This window comes from Pteropus medius, unplaced genomic scaffold (genome assembly GCF_902729225.1).
Source record: "Pteropus medius unplaced genomic scaffold, Ma_sr-lr_union100, whole genome shotgun sequence".
In the NCBI taxonomy this organism is placed as follows: domain Eukaryota; kingdom Metazoa; phylum Chordata; class Mammalia; order Chiroptera; family Pteropodidae; genus Pteropus; species Pteropus medius.
Genome location: NW_024345600.1, coordinates 4,954,430 through 4,967,180, shown reverse-complemented (window position 1 = coordinate 4,967,180; position 12,751 = coordinate 4,954,430). Strand labels below are relative to the sequence as shown.

General features: G+C 38.4%; 1 protein-coding gene across 5 annotated transcripts; it reads left to right on the top strand.

The window, feature by feature from the left end:
• Positions 1 to 315: 315 nt before the first annotated feature.
• MFAP5 (microfibril associated protein 5) lies at positions 316 to 12,363 on the top strand. 5 transcript variants are annotated; one of them, XM_039874260.1, is made up of 10 exons: positions 316 to 404; positions 552 to 688; positions 1,203 to 1,262; positions 2,284 to 2,319; positions 4,828 to 4,872; positions 5,197 to 5,229; positions 5,676 to 5,711; positions 8,457 to 8,544; positions 9,113 to 9,186; positions 10,438 to 12,363. In XM_039874260.1, exons 3-10 carry the CDS (start codon positions 1,205 to 1,207, stop codon positions 10,548 to 10,550), a joined length of 483 nt encoding a protein of 160 aa, XP_039730194.1. In that variant the 5' UTR covers positions 316 to 404; positions 552 to 688; positions 1,203 to 1,204; the 3' UTR covers positions 10,551 to 12,363. The 5 variants fall into 5 exon arrangements, with proteins under 5 accessions (XP_039730194.1, XP_039730195.1, XP_039730197.1 ...); XM_039874261.1 differs by lacking the exons at positions 316 to 404; positions 5,197 to 5,229 and having other exon boundaries at positions 438 to 688; XM_039874263.1 differs by lacking the exons at positions 316 to 404; positions 5,197 to 5,229; positions 5,676 to 5,711 and having other exon boundaries at positions 442 to 688.
• Positions 12,364 to 12,751: the final 388 nt, after the last annotated feature.

Here is a 12,751-nt window from a genome sequence, read left to right as displayed (position 1 = left end):
TACTTGGATGTGGGAATAAATAGAATTTCTAGGGGAAGAAAAAAACAAGAGTCAATGTGTGGGTCAAGAAAGAGGCAAAGAAGAGAAATGCAGGTAGACAAAGGAATTTGCTGTTAAAGAAATGAGTGTAAAAAAAGAATAAAAGTGAGAAAATGGAGAAAAAAATCAAAAATGGAAGACAGTGAGAGATAGAAACAGATTCTGGTGATGTGCAGGAAAACATTCCAAGGATGAGACTGAACTATTTAAGTAAGAAGGAACCCCAGGGAAGGGGGTGGTGCTGGAGCCAGATTTCGAGAGGGAAAATAGGCTCATGGAAGAAAGGCATACATGAGCTTGGGCCAGTCCTTCTAGGGAGCAGCAGTATCTTTCACCAGTGTGGTCACAACCTTTGGAATGAGGGTGTGAGTGACTGAAAATTCCCATCCCCCTTCTCATTTCAGCCTCATTGCACTACTCTAGCCTGGCTTTCTCTCTCTCCCGTGCTTTCTCTCTCTCTCTCTCTCTCTCTCTTGCTCTCTCCCTCGCTCTCCCTCATCTCATTGTTTCAGAAGGCCAAATTTGAAGTCCTTCCCAGGGAGTGGCCCTGTTCATCTTAATCTCCAGCCAAAGTAGGAATAGCGTGAGAAGGAGAGAGACACAGTCAGCAGCCAAAGGACTCGGTGGAAAGAGCAGAGGACCATAGACAGTGAGTTGTTTGATTGTATAAAACCCTAAATAAACAAAGGGAGTGTGTATATGTGTACGTGTGCGTGTGTGTGTATATATGCATTGAAGGGCTGGAGGGGGGCGATGGGGCATGCCATTGAACTTAGAATTGAGCAAATATCCCAACTATTCATGAAATTCAAATGAAAAAAGACACCAAGATGAGCAAATGATATAACCAAGTCACAGATATCAAAAAAGAAGATTAGACCCTAGGACAGTGTAGGGATAAACACGGACCATTTACAATATAAAACTTCCTCCAACTTGGTAGAAGAGTAATGAGATTAAGAATAATGTTGTGATCAAAGAATAGAATTTGAAGGAGAAATAAATGTTGAGCGAAAAGTAAGGAGAGAGAAAGGATTTGAGCCATATGAAGGACCAGGAAAGTTCCTGGGAAGACAAAGCTATGGGCCACAAACATCCTTCCCGGACCTGAAATGCTGATTGTCCTGACCATTACAATCTCTGCTCTCCCCTCCACCTGTCAGATATGCTGCTCTTGGAACCCAAAGTGCTGCTGTTTCTCACCGCACTCATCATTCCCTCGGGTGAGTCCCTACCTTTATTCTTTTCTCCCTAAAATGACAGCTTCTCAGCTATACATGTGTCTGGAGGTGTGTGTGAGAAAATGGAATGGAAGGATGTTGAAGGGGAAATGAGGGAGAGATGCTTGCTGTTGAATTCTAGAATTGCTATTGAAAGAGAAGGAACAGATTTTGTTAAAGAAGAAAAGGACAGGGATGTGGATAGAGATGACCTCAGACTTGAGAAAAGGTATCCTGAGAGTTATAAAACTAGGGAGAAATGATACACACGAATACATATTAACCAATAGAAGGTCACACACATAAATATTCAAGTAAACAAATACCAAAGAAAAAGAAGCTGATACACAAATCCATACACAAACATAGAGAAACCACCTAATAAGAAAATGGACCAAAATTTAAATACTGTAGGAAAACAGTGGGAAGATATACACTAACACCTAACAAACACTAGCACCAGCATACACATGAATATATTTACATGCACACCAAAACTATGTATCAAATCTACAGACAAAAGAAAAATTATCTTCACAGATTTCACAGAAGCTAGCAAGAAGATTAGCCACAGAAAATAATCCTTGGATTTCAAAAAACTCCTACTCTATTTATTTTTCTCATTCTGCCAGATACACACTGTGAGAAAATCTTTTTGCCTTGTTCAGTAGCATAGCTAGTGGGATGGCTGTGGAGACAGAAGGACAGGACACATCACAAAGAGCTGCTGGCCCTCTCTGTGGAACAGGACCTCATTCCTTCTGGTTGGGAATGAGGGCGAGAGGTCATCCTGAGTCAGGGCGTAACAGAGTAGGGGTTTGTTGTCAATAATTTGTTGACTTTCTTGAGTGCTTCCACATTTGTGTGTAGCACTAATGATCTGAGATTTTTTGTGTTGAGCTATCTAACAATAAAAGATAAAGTACAATCATTTGCCCATCATTTTCTGGTTCATCTCATGAAAAGCTTTATGGGATATGGAGCTGGAGTCACTTACATCCTTTTTCTCCCTCCTTTGGTACAGATCGGACACCTCTAGGGGTCAACAGTCAAGGAGAAGGTAGGTGAACCCTTGGTCTGGGCTCTCTTGGGGTTCTTATCAGGGTAATATAGCTGAAGGGTCAGAGTTCAAGAATCGGTAATATAACAGATATGTGTTGCCAAGGTGTGAGAAAATAAGATCTAACTCACCAGTTTCCACAGTCCTCTCATCTCTTTCATAAAACCTTCTTGTCTTTTTTTAATCTACTGAAATACTTTTCCCAAGACCTTCTCTATGCTTCTTTCCTGCTTCCACTCTCCTCTATACGTCTCTTACCTTGCTCAGAAAATGCCCACTAATCCTAACAGAAAGCATTTGCCTATCCATGTAACAGTAGAGAAACTAAAACGCAAAGACAGGATGAGAAGTCATCTCAGCACTACAGCGAAATTATGGCACAACTGAACAGAGCCCAAAAGATCTGGCTTCCAAAGGACTACTTCCTTCAGCTTAATGAAGAGAATTCCAATCAACATCTCCGCTCTGCCTCCGGACATTGAACATAATTACAATTTATCTCTTGCTTTGCCCAATCCTTGTGAGCACAGCAGTATGTAATCCATTAATGGGTCATACAGTCAAATTAGTGGGTCACAATTGGTATTCGTTAATGAGTTAGGATAGACTAAAAGTACATTGCAAGAATAAAGTATTATCTTTAAACTTGTTTCAGTTTTGTGTACACTGGGACATGATACAATTTCTTACTCTGTGTCCTGGAACAGAAGATAAAAATATAGAAATAAAGACTTCTTTTTTTTCTCTGTTGTGAGTAAATAGGTCTGAATCCCCACGTGTCTGAACTTTGATCGAGTTTCAATACTAGCAAAACTAAAAATCTGAATTTATTTCTCTGGGCTGGGTAAGGTCCAGTCCTATTTTATGACTTTGTGGTACTTTTCTACCGGAAATATTTTAAGATATGATGCACATGTCTCCTTAAGATTATTTTTCAGAGAACGTTCATGAATCCTAGGTAAGCGTTTATATGGTGGTAGTGCATAGAAAAGGTGGGTAAACGGGAATATCCAGAAAAGCAGTACTCTGCCTGAAATCCTCAGGAGACAGCTAAGAGACCCCCTCAACCCCTTTGCGCTCCCACCGCTTCACTTCTGTTTCTGTGAGTGGCCAGACTGGAATGTGGCTAAAGAGAAAGGGAAATGGGGCCAGATTGGGTCACACCCGGGAGAGGCTCTTCTCCCCACCTCACAGTCCCTGGAATGACTCAGGTCAGTGCATTTTTAAAAAATATCCTGTGGCATTGAAACAGACTTGGATTCCTTTTTTCAAAATTTGTTCTGAAAAAAGAAAGTTTATACTGAGTGTTAAAGATGAAAAGGCTCTATCGTCAGATCTGATGATCTGTCTGTTTGGAATTTTTTTTTAAAAAAAGGATGAGGTAAGCAGGGGAAATTCCCTCATAATATTTCATTGTGTCTTGCCTCTACTATAAAGATCAACAACTCTGATGTGTTTTACAAAAATGCTATTCTCACCCGATTTAAATCTGACGTTTAGACTCAGAAGTTTAAAAAAAAAAAAGTCAAAGCAAACTGCAGGGATTTGCCGACCCCTAGCGGGTAAAATAAACTATGGCCATAAGCTTTCTACAGCGAAGGCTAATTAGAGAAGGTACGTTTGCTGCTTAAATGTTAACGTTGCTTTGTTATTTTGCTTTTTGAAGTCGAGACAAGTAGTTCTAGAAGTGCTATTATTTATAGTTTCAGATACAGTTTTCTTGGTTTAGCCTAATAGATTTCACTTTAAAACCTGCACTATTTTTATGTCTTCTCTTCTTGCCTTTATTTTCCAATGATCAACTGCAAGGCATTCTCTACTAACAAGGCATTTCCCTTCCTCTCTCTTCACCCCACTTCTCACTGATCCTTATAAAATTATCGACATCACCTTTTGTGAACACTCTAATATATAAGCATATCAGCAGACTGATACCTAATTGCATCAAAATTGTAAATAGCAAAATCAGTGGTAAAGGTAATTTTCATTTTGAATAATCATTGCAAAGAGGTCCTCAATCCGCTGCATTTATTAACAAGCTCTCTGACCTTAGGTAAATTATTTATTCTCCTGATGCTCAGGTTTTTTTAATCTTTTAAAACAGGAATTTAAACAGTGCCTGGCACATAGAAAATTCAAATTAGCTAAATATATTCATTATCTGTTAGGACAATAAAATAATGTGAGTTATTCCTGCAGTCCAATGCTAAATTGGTCTCACTGAGAAAAGGGTGCCTGACGGGCATGTAGTTCATTCATTCCTCTAGATAATACAAAGGAAAAAGAATGCTCTGGGCTAGGACTGTATGGGTATATTCGTGGAAGTAGGAAAATGTGACATTTGTTTGGGTTACAGGGGAAAGGACTTAAGCTGGGGAGCAAATAATGAAAAATAAATGTGGGATACTATGTATTGGTGGCTGTGCTAGACACTTTTACTTACTGAGTGCAAGGTGGGAGGAATAAAGAGAATGCTCCAAAAATGTTTTCTGACTTTTTTCAATTTAGTCAATGTGACTCAAGCGACTCCAGAAACATTCACAGAAGATCCTAGTAAGCTACCCTTTGTTTATTTCTTTGCTTTCATACTGGGGATAGAAGGATTGAGGATGATGTCTGTACAAAGAGAAATGAAGACTAGAAAGGTTGGTGGGCACTCTGAGCTCATGTAACACCTAATTGTCTATCTTACATGCCGCTGATGCTGAAATATGCCCAATCTTCTCTCCACCACTTCTTTCTGTGATGTCTCTTATATTGGCCCCATAGTCCACATTCTTTCACCTTGACCCTTCTTTTAGATCACCATTCCATATCCTACTTCCTTTTCTACTTTTCCTACCTGCATTTTTCATTCTCTGTGTTGTATCATTGCAGATCTGGTAAATGAGCCCTCTACAGATGAAACAGGTTAAGTTTTACTACAGTTCTTTAAAAAAAACTGGCATGATTCTTATTAATATTCACAATATTTACTTCAGCTCTTGAATTAATCCTATATTTTTATTTCTGGGGATGGGATAGAGGGATTGTGGGCCTGTTGTTCAGTCACAATGGGATAAAAGGAAAGAGGCCTCCTACCCTTCTAAAAAGAGGAAAGAAAGTGGATTAATAGCTACTATAAGGCATGAATGATAAAGCTTATGGAAATTAGTATAATATTAATAGGCCAAAGAGTCTTCAAAAGATATTCACAATTATTTCAATTAACTCTATTCCATTGGACATAATACACAAACCCAGCCACCCATAGCCTTGAATTTGAGCCTCATAGCTCCATTCTCCTTTTTTTAACTCTGCCTTCCCCCTTGCCGATTCAAAGCCCTCCTCACACCTTCTGTTTTGTGCTTTTTCAGTTCTGGCTGATATTGAGCCTTCCACAGATGACCTGGGTGAGTTCAGTTCTGGGATCCCAGGGCCACTGGGGCCATTCTGGGCTTCCTCCAGAGCCCGTCATGGAAGGCAGCACAGCTAGCTGGTGAAGGATCTTAAGTAGACAGGGTTGCAGTTTATATAGCACTTTCTTCCAACAGTTAAATTTAAATTAATGACATTTTTGATCCCCTAACAAGCAGAATTGTGTGCTAGGTGTTTAATATACAAAATATTGAGACGTGATCTTCCAAAGTTTCCATGACTAGATGAGTAAAAGCATGACATATAAACAAAGAAATACATGAGAAGATAAAGGAAGACTTTCCAGAAGAAGTAATGATTGAGTTGAATCTTGAAAGAAAAATTAGAGCAAGCCAGGAAGTCAAGTGTGGGATGTGCATTCCAGCCAAGAAAATAGTGTGTTCAAAGATATAAAAGCAAAATAGAGCATGGCATATTGGGGAAACTGAGTTTTTTGAATGATTAGGGCCAAAAACTACAAAGAATAAGTGGTAGAACATGATAAAATGAGACAGAAACTAGATTATTTTTCACAAATATTTACTGAAAACCTGCTACTTAGGTGCCAGGAATATAAAGGTGAACAAAACTGATTTTCTTCTACTAGATACCTTTTGTTTAACAGAAAAGATAGACAAATGAACAGATAACTGTATTTAGTTTCACAAAATGCTGTTATCAGGATAAACAAAGGAAGCTATGAAGACTCAAAAGGAGTCCTTGACTATATCCAGTGTTGGGGCTTAGGAAAGGCTTTTCTAGATGGCACATTGACGAAGTTGCTTCTTGAAAGACAAGTAGAAATGAATCAAATGAATAGAAGAGGGGAGAGCTTTTAGGTAAAGAATGTGGGCAAAGGCTCAGGATGGAAATGAAACTCATTCAGAGAATAGTTTTTGCAAAGGAAACTTCTAATCAGATTTGTGAGTTGGAAAACCAATGAGGATGATGTTACAGTAATCCAAATAAAAGATGACGGCCTGAGCTAAGGTAGAGGTAATGAGAATTCAACGGGAGCTGTAAGGAAGAGAAGACTGTTGAGATGATGTTCAGTTTTCTATAGGGTAGATGGTGGCTATTGGATGGGTGGTAGCCCCATTCACTGAAGAACAATTTGAATCGAAGGTAAAGATAAGTAAGTTCAAGATATGTTGGATTTGAAGGAACTTTGAAAAATCAATGAAATCTTCCAAAAATGGCAATTAGGTTTATAGGTCTAGAGCTTAGAGGCATGATCTTAACAAGAAATATTAAGTTTGAGAATTCTCAGCATATAAATCTGCAATTGAAACCATGGGATAGAGACATCACCTGGCACACTTCCTATGGTGTCCTACTAACTCTTCCAATGACATTTTTACAGGTAACTCCCATGGTTAGTCTATTCCCTCAAGATTCAACTTACTCCTTAATTTGTTCTCTTCTGCAAAATTAGGCCCATTTTCAATCTGCCCCTAAGTTAGGTTCAGCTACGGCTATGCTATGACCCTTGCTATTCTTTACCAAATAATTTCAATCAAAGAATCCATGACAATGTATCTAATTTAAAGAGAAGAATATTTTTCTTGAAGAAGAGCTTCTACAGGATAAAAATCTTCTCTCTTTAGCTCTAAGGCGAAGCTCTTCTGAATATATGACTCTTTGCTTTGTGCCCCTACTCAATTTGCTATCATCAACAATGCAGATACATTTCTCAACTCTCTAGGAGAGAAAGGCAAAAATCATATTTCTCATCCCAATTTCTAAATCTCTTCAATTGCATGGATCAAAACAAATCGTTATATGGTTTTCTTTTAGAAGTTACTAAAAGAGATATTAACTCATTTGTTTCCTATCTATATGGGTGCTTCACATGGGTCTCAAGTGAGGTAACATGACAGAGAAGCAATGGCTTCTAAAATATAGTAATAACTAATAAAATTTCTGCCTTCCAACCCTGGCCAATGATAGAAATACCACTGGAGGTATGATTATGTTTTGCATGTCTTTTTCTTATGCTTTTTTTTTTCTTCCTGAGGATTCCTTACCCCTTTGTTTTTTGGGGTGTATCTAGTTTATATCCAATTCTTTCTCAAAGAATACTTTTGGTATCCTTTATTCTTCTTCCCTCTCTCTCTCTGTTTTTTTTGTTTGTTTGTTTGGTTGGTTTTTTTTTTTTTTTAAGTTCCTCTCCTAAAAGTCACGGTGAAAAGATTGGGCCACTGTCATATCATCCTGAAACAATCCTTTTCCTAAACTCCCTTTGGACTTTATTTGTGGTTAGTGGGTTGGGAAGTGACTGCAAGGACTCAATATTACTATAGATGTCATGGCTAAAATTGTTCCTCTAATGTACTGATAATTCTGATGTGGAGCTAGGGTTAAAAACTACTGGAAGAAAGAACTAGTAACCCACTTTAGAGTTCTCGTTCTTCGGAACAAGATTATCAGCACTTCAAGTTGACATTTCATATTGCCACCCATATAACCCTAGAAGGACTTTTTCCTAGAAGAACCCTCATAGATAATTTTAGCCACTTCTGTTACAGGTAGGAAAACACCTAAATTTCATTGTAGTCAATTTTCTATTACTCTGTTTTGGTGAGCAGAAAGGAAATGCCCCAACTTACAATGATCCTCTGTGGAGACTGCTTTGTATGTTTTTTCCACTCTATCTCTCCTCCTCCATAGCTTTAATATTTTTTTTATACCTCTCCTGTTTGTTATGCCTCTCCCTATTTTTTTGTATCCGGCTTCTTCAGAGTGCCGGGATGAGAAATTTGCTTGCACAAGACTCTACTCTGTGCATCGGCCAGTCAAGCAATGCGTTCATCAGTTATGTTTCACCAGGTAAAGAATCCCAGAATATCCAGAGAGCATCTTCCATAATAGTGTTTTCATATCACTAACTATGTAATGAGTACCCACTAAGGAATTTCAGTCTTTGAAGGGGCAAAAGTTTTTAGCATAACGCTCTCAGCTATTCCTAAAGGTGCCAGCTAGAACCCATAGTCTAGATTGAGGCATACAGAGAACAGGCTGACTGACAAGTCTAGGTGCTAGAGGGCAAATGAAAGTGAGGACTGGGTACTCACGAGGGAAAACACATGGATTTACCTCATAGAAAAAAAGGCTGAAATGAAAGATCCAAGTCTGAAGGTAGAAAATAGCAGGGAGGAGTATTAAGCTTGACCATGGGTGGAATATTCAAAAGTGTCTCTAAGAAGAGTAATTAATACCATCCCATCCCCTCTACGTCTGGGGGGAAGGGGCAGGGAAGAAGAAGTCTAAAGTACTTAAGGAGATCCATTAATGGGGAATACAGGAGCTGAAGAAGCATCCTAGGCCTAGGCTAGTTCTCCTTCTCAATGTTTTTTTTCTGTCTCCGTCCTTAACCATGATATTGGGACTCTGGCAGTTTACGACGTATGTACATCATCAACAATGAAATCTGCTCCCGTCTTGTCTGTAAAGAACATGAAGTTATGAAAGGTAAGATGATGTCTGTGTTTTTAGTGGAGGGAGGGACAGTTATAAAGGAGGTAAATGAGGACATAATGTTAACGGATCAAGGTCTGGCTTTGGAGTAGGGCTCTCGGTCACCCTTTAACCTCCTTCGGTCCCTGGTCTACCAAGTTACCTCAAATAAGTGATCTAAGTGAGGCAATATGCTTAATATAGAAACATAATCCTAAGAAAAGTAACCCCAGATCTCTTTCCAAGTAGATTGTAACTCCCAATCTCTCCTGCATATAGTTAGAGATTTCTGAAGCTCTGGCTGCTTTGAAGGTCATTCACTGGGGTTCTAGATGAAAAGGCCAAGTCAGTCATTACAAATAACAGAGTCTACTAGTCTGTAGCCATGTTCATAACTCTAAAAAGTTAAAATGCAAGTTAATTTGGAGACAGTATCGCTTGGAAAGGGCCTATAAATAAATTTAAAATATACTGGACATTTAGAAACTGGCTACATGATAAACAGTCCACCACTTTCAAGAACCATTTACATTGCTCATTGTGAAATTTCAGAGGTAGAGGAAGGTACAAAGATTTTATAAAAACAATTCAAAGTGTCGAAAGTGTGTGACCATTCATGGTGGGAATAAAGATACTTTTCACCTTCCCCATCGCCAGCCCCAAAAGGTGGTTGTGGTTAGTGAAGGCACCACAGACAAGCCACTTCTGACTCAGCAGCCCGCCTTGCACTGAGTTCCTGAGTAAGAGCTGTACTTAACTTCGCAGAAGGAAACTTTCTGCTTGCCCCCATAGTGTCTGTGCAAGCCACCTGCAAGGGAAGCACCTTGAGATTGAGAATGAGTATTTGGGACTCTAGGCACTTTTATGTATCTCAGGGGACTTAGTCAAGTTAGCTATGTGCACATAGTAAACACTTGAATATACACTGAGCGATTAGACCTCATTTTAGGGCTGTTGAATAAGTTCATAATTAGAAGAATGGGAAGCTAGGTACCTAAAGGAAACTAATATTTACTGACCATCTGTGCTACGTACTTTTTATACGTTATTTCATTTTAATATCACAACTAAACTATTGAGGCAAGTATTTTAATGCATATTTTACAGAAAAGTGAAGTTTAAAAAGTTAAGAAACTTTCTAGTAAGTTGTAAACAACTAGGGAGTTGCAGAGATGGGATTCTAACTCAGATCTGTCTCTCTAACCTTTTCACTCCACCATTCCACTTCCTATATTCTCATCCCACTGTGTTCTGCTTCTCTTCTAGATGAGCTTTGTCGTCAGATGGCTGGTCTGCCCCCAAGGCGACTCCAACGCTCCAACTACTTCCGACTTCCTCCCTGTGAAAATGTGCATTTGCAGAGACCCAGTGGTCTGTGATCACCAAGGAACAAGAAAGAAGAAAGAATGAGTGGGTGGAAGAGAATGCTCTAGGAAGAGAAAACTCCTGGTCCGATCATGGTCGGCTAACCCATACACAGTAGCATTTCATAAACCAAACCTTTTGCGATATTAAGCTTTTGCCCCTACTCTCTGATTTTTCACCTAGACTGATAACATTTATCTCATTTTTCAGAACTTACAATACAAAGTCTATATTATTTGCATGGTTTTACTGCTTCCCAATATCGTAGACATAGTAGATAAATGATGACCACATGGCTTATATACAAACATTCTACATATAATTTCAAGGGAAAATAAATTTAAGGTTAATAACATTTACTACTGAATCTGTCTAAGAAAGATCTTAGGGTGGAAGAAGCTATTACTGTCTATTTTGGCTAGCCACAGAAACTCATTTAGGTTCTTTTCAAGTTTTTCCAAGATTAACTCCCTATTCATCCATAAAATTATAGACCTCTTTACTCTTATTTTAACTATTTTGCTGATTGTCCTAACATTTGCCTGGAAGGTCCTCCTTATGAGAAAGATCATAATTTTTTGTATTCCTAGAAAATTCTCCACAGCCAAGAGTTATATAATACTGCCAGCGATATATAGCGACCCAAAATGTTGTTTTCTGCTAAACTCAGAAGCTGAGGCTAAAGAGAGAGGAGTATGCCAAGTATAGAACTTGGACTCATGAATCTCTGTGTGTTTTTCTGATGCAGTAGTCTAATTGGCAATTAGCGCTTGAAAGTAAGTTTCATTTGCTTATTCATTTATGGTAGTATTGGGGTTAGCCCACCTCCACGGGTTAATTAGACAACTAACGTCAAACCATATCACTGGGCTGAGTTTCCCTGATTTGTTGCTACTTCTTTCATTCTCACCGTTTACCAAAATCCATAAAGATTATTGTGCAATAGATTCTGGAATAGCCTGATTTGGGGCCTAACAAGGGGATTCAGATCAGAACTTTTAATAGACAGGCATAAAGTTTGCCTAAAAGGAAAGAGGAAAAGAAACATTTAAACAACCCACATTCTTATCCTAGGTCTAATAGTAACCAGGTAGCCTTGGATAAGTTATATTTCCTCACTAAGCTCTGGTTTAATTTTCCTATCTTTAACGTAGAAGATTAAATCTACGTTAGTTCTAAGATTTTTTTTTTTTAATTCTACGATTCTTGAAATTTAAATTCATTGTTCATGTTTCTTGGAGCCCAGGTGCACTCTAATTCACAACTATGTCTGCTTTCAAAGAGGGGAAATACACTGTATTAGGACAGCAGTCCACAATATAGTAGAACAAAAATCTCACTGTAAGTGGAAAACTATATATTATGGACCTTCCATCTGAGTAACTCTTAAAAAGCCTATGGAATTCAAGTAGGAACTAGGGGACATTAAGACAACCAGTTACTAATGACAGAATGCCACTCGGTAGGGGGTTAATTCCTTTCATATTGCTGAGGAAAAACTGAGGATTGGATTCTTGCAGTTAAGAAGCAATTTAGTTTAATGGGATTTGCACAACCGATTAGAGAAATGTTAGGAAAAGCCCCAAAGCATGTAATCTCTGCTCCATGCTCCAGTCTCTAGAAGTAAATGTATTTGTATATAGACAGACATATGAAATGCATATTGTAGCCACTGTAAGCACAGAGTTTCTAAGAATCATGTAAGAATCTCTTCATGAACCTGATCCTCCTATTTCACATTGAACGAGAGGTGACGTTCCCACCAGAAAGTACCTCAATCCCAATATTGTGTATATTGCAAATTAAACGTTTTAAAATAATTTCCAATTTCCTTCTCAGGAGAGAGGTCTTTGGTCTAGTTATTCTTTTTTTTAGTCTACGTTTAAGTAAGAAGACCTGAGTTCATGTTTTTATTCCACTCTGAAAACTAAATACCAATATTGCTCAGATTTCTCTATTCCACTATTTTCTGGCGTATCCTTCTTCATGTCACAGCTTTATTGTTGATTTTCCAACATTCCAAATTTATTTGCTCTCCTCCAGTTGTGGCCCCTTCTTGGTTAACCAGAAAATTCTTTTTTCTTTTCTGCCCGATTCAGGCCCAGTTGTCTCGCTAGGCGAAGTTTCATGCTTTATCCTTATTTGTCTTTTGCAAGATCAAATTCCTGCGTTTTGCCATTTCTCATTGTTCTTATGTTCTCTACCTCTTTTTACT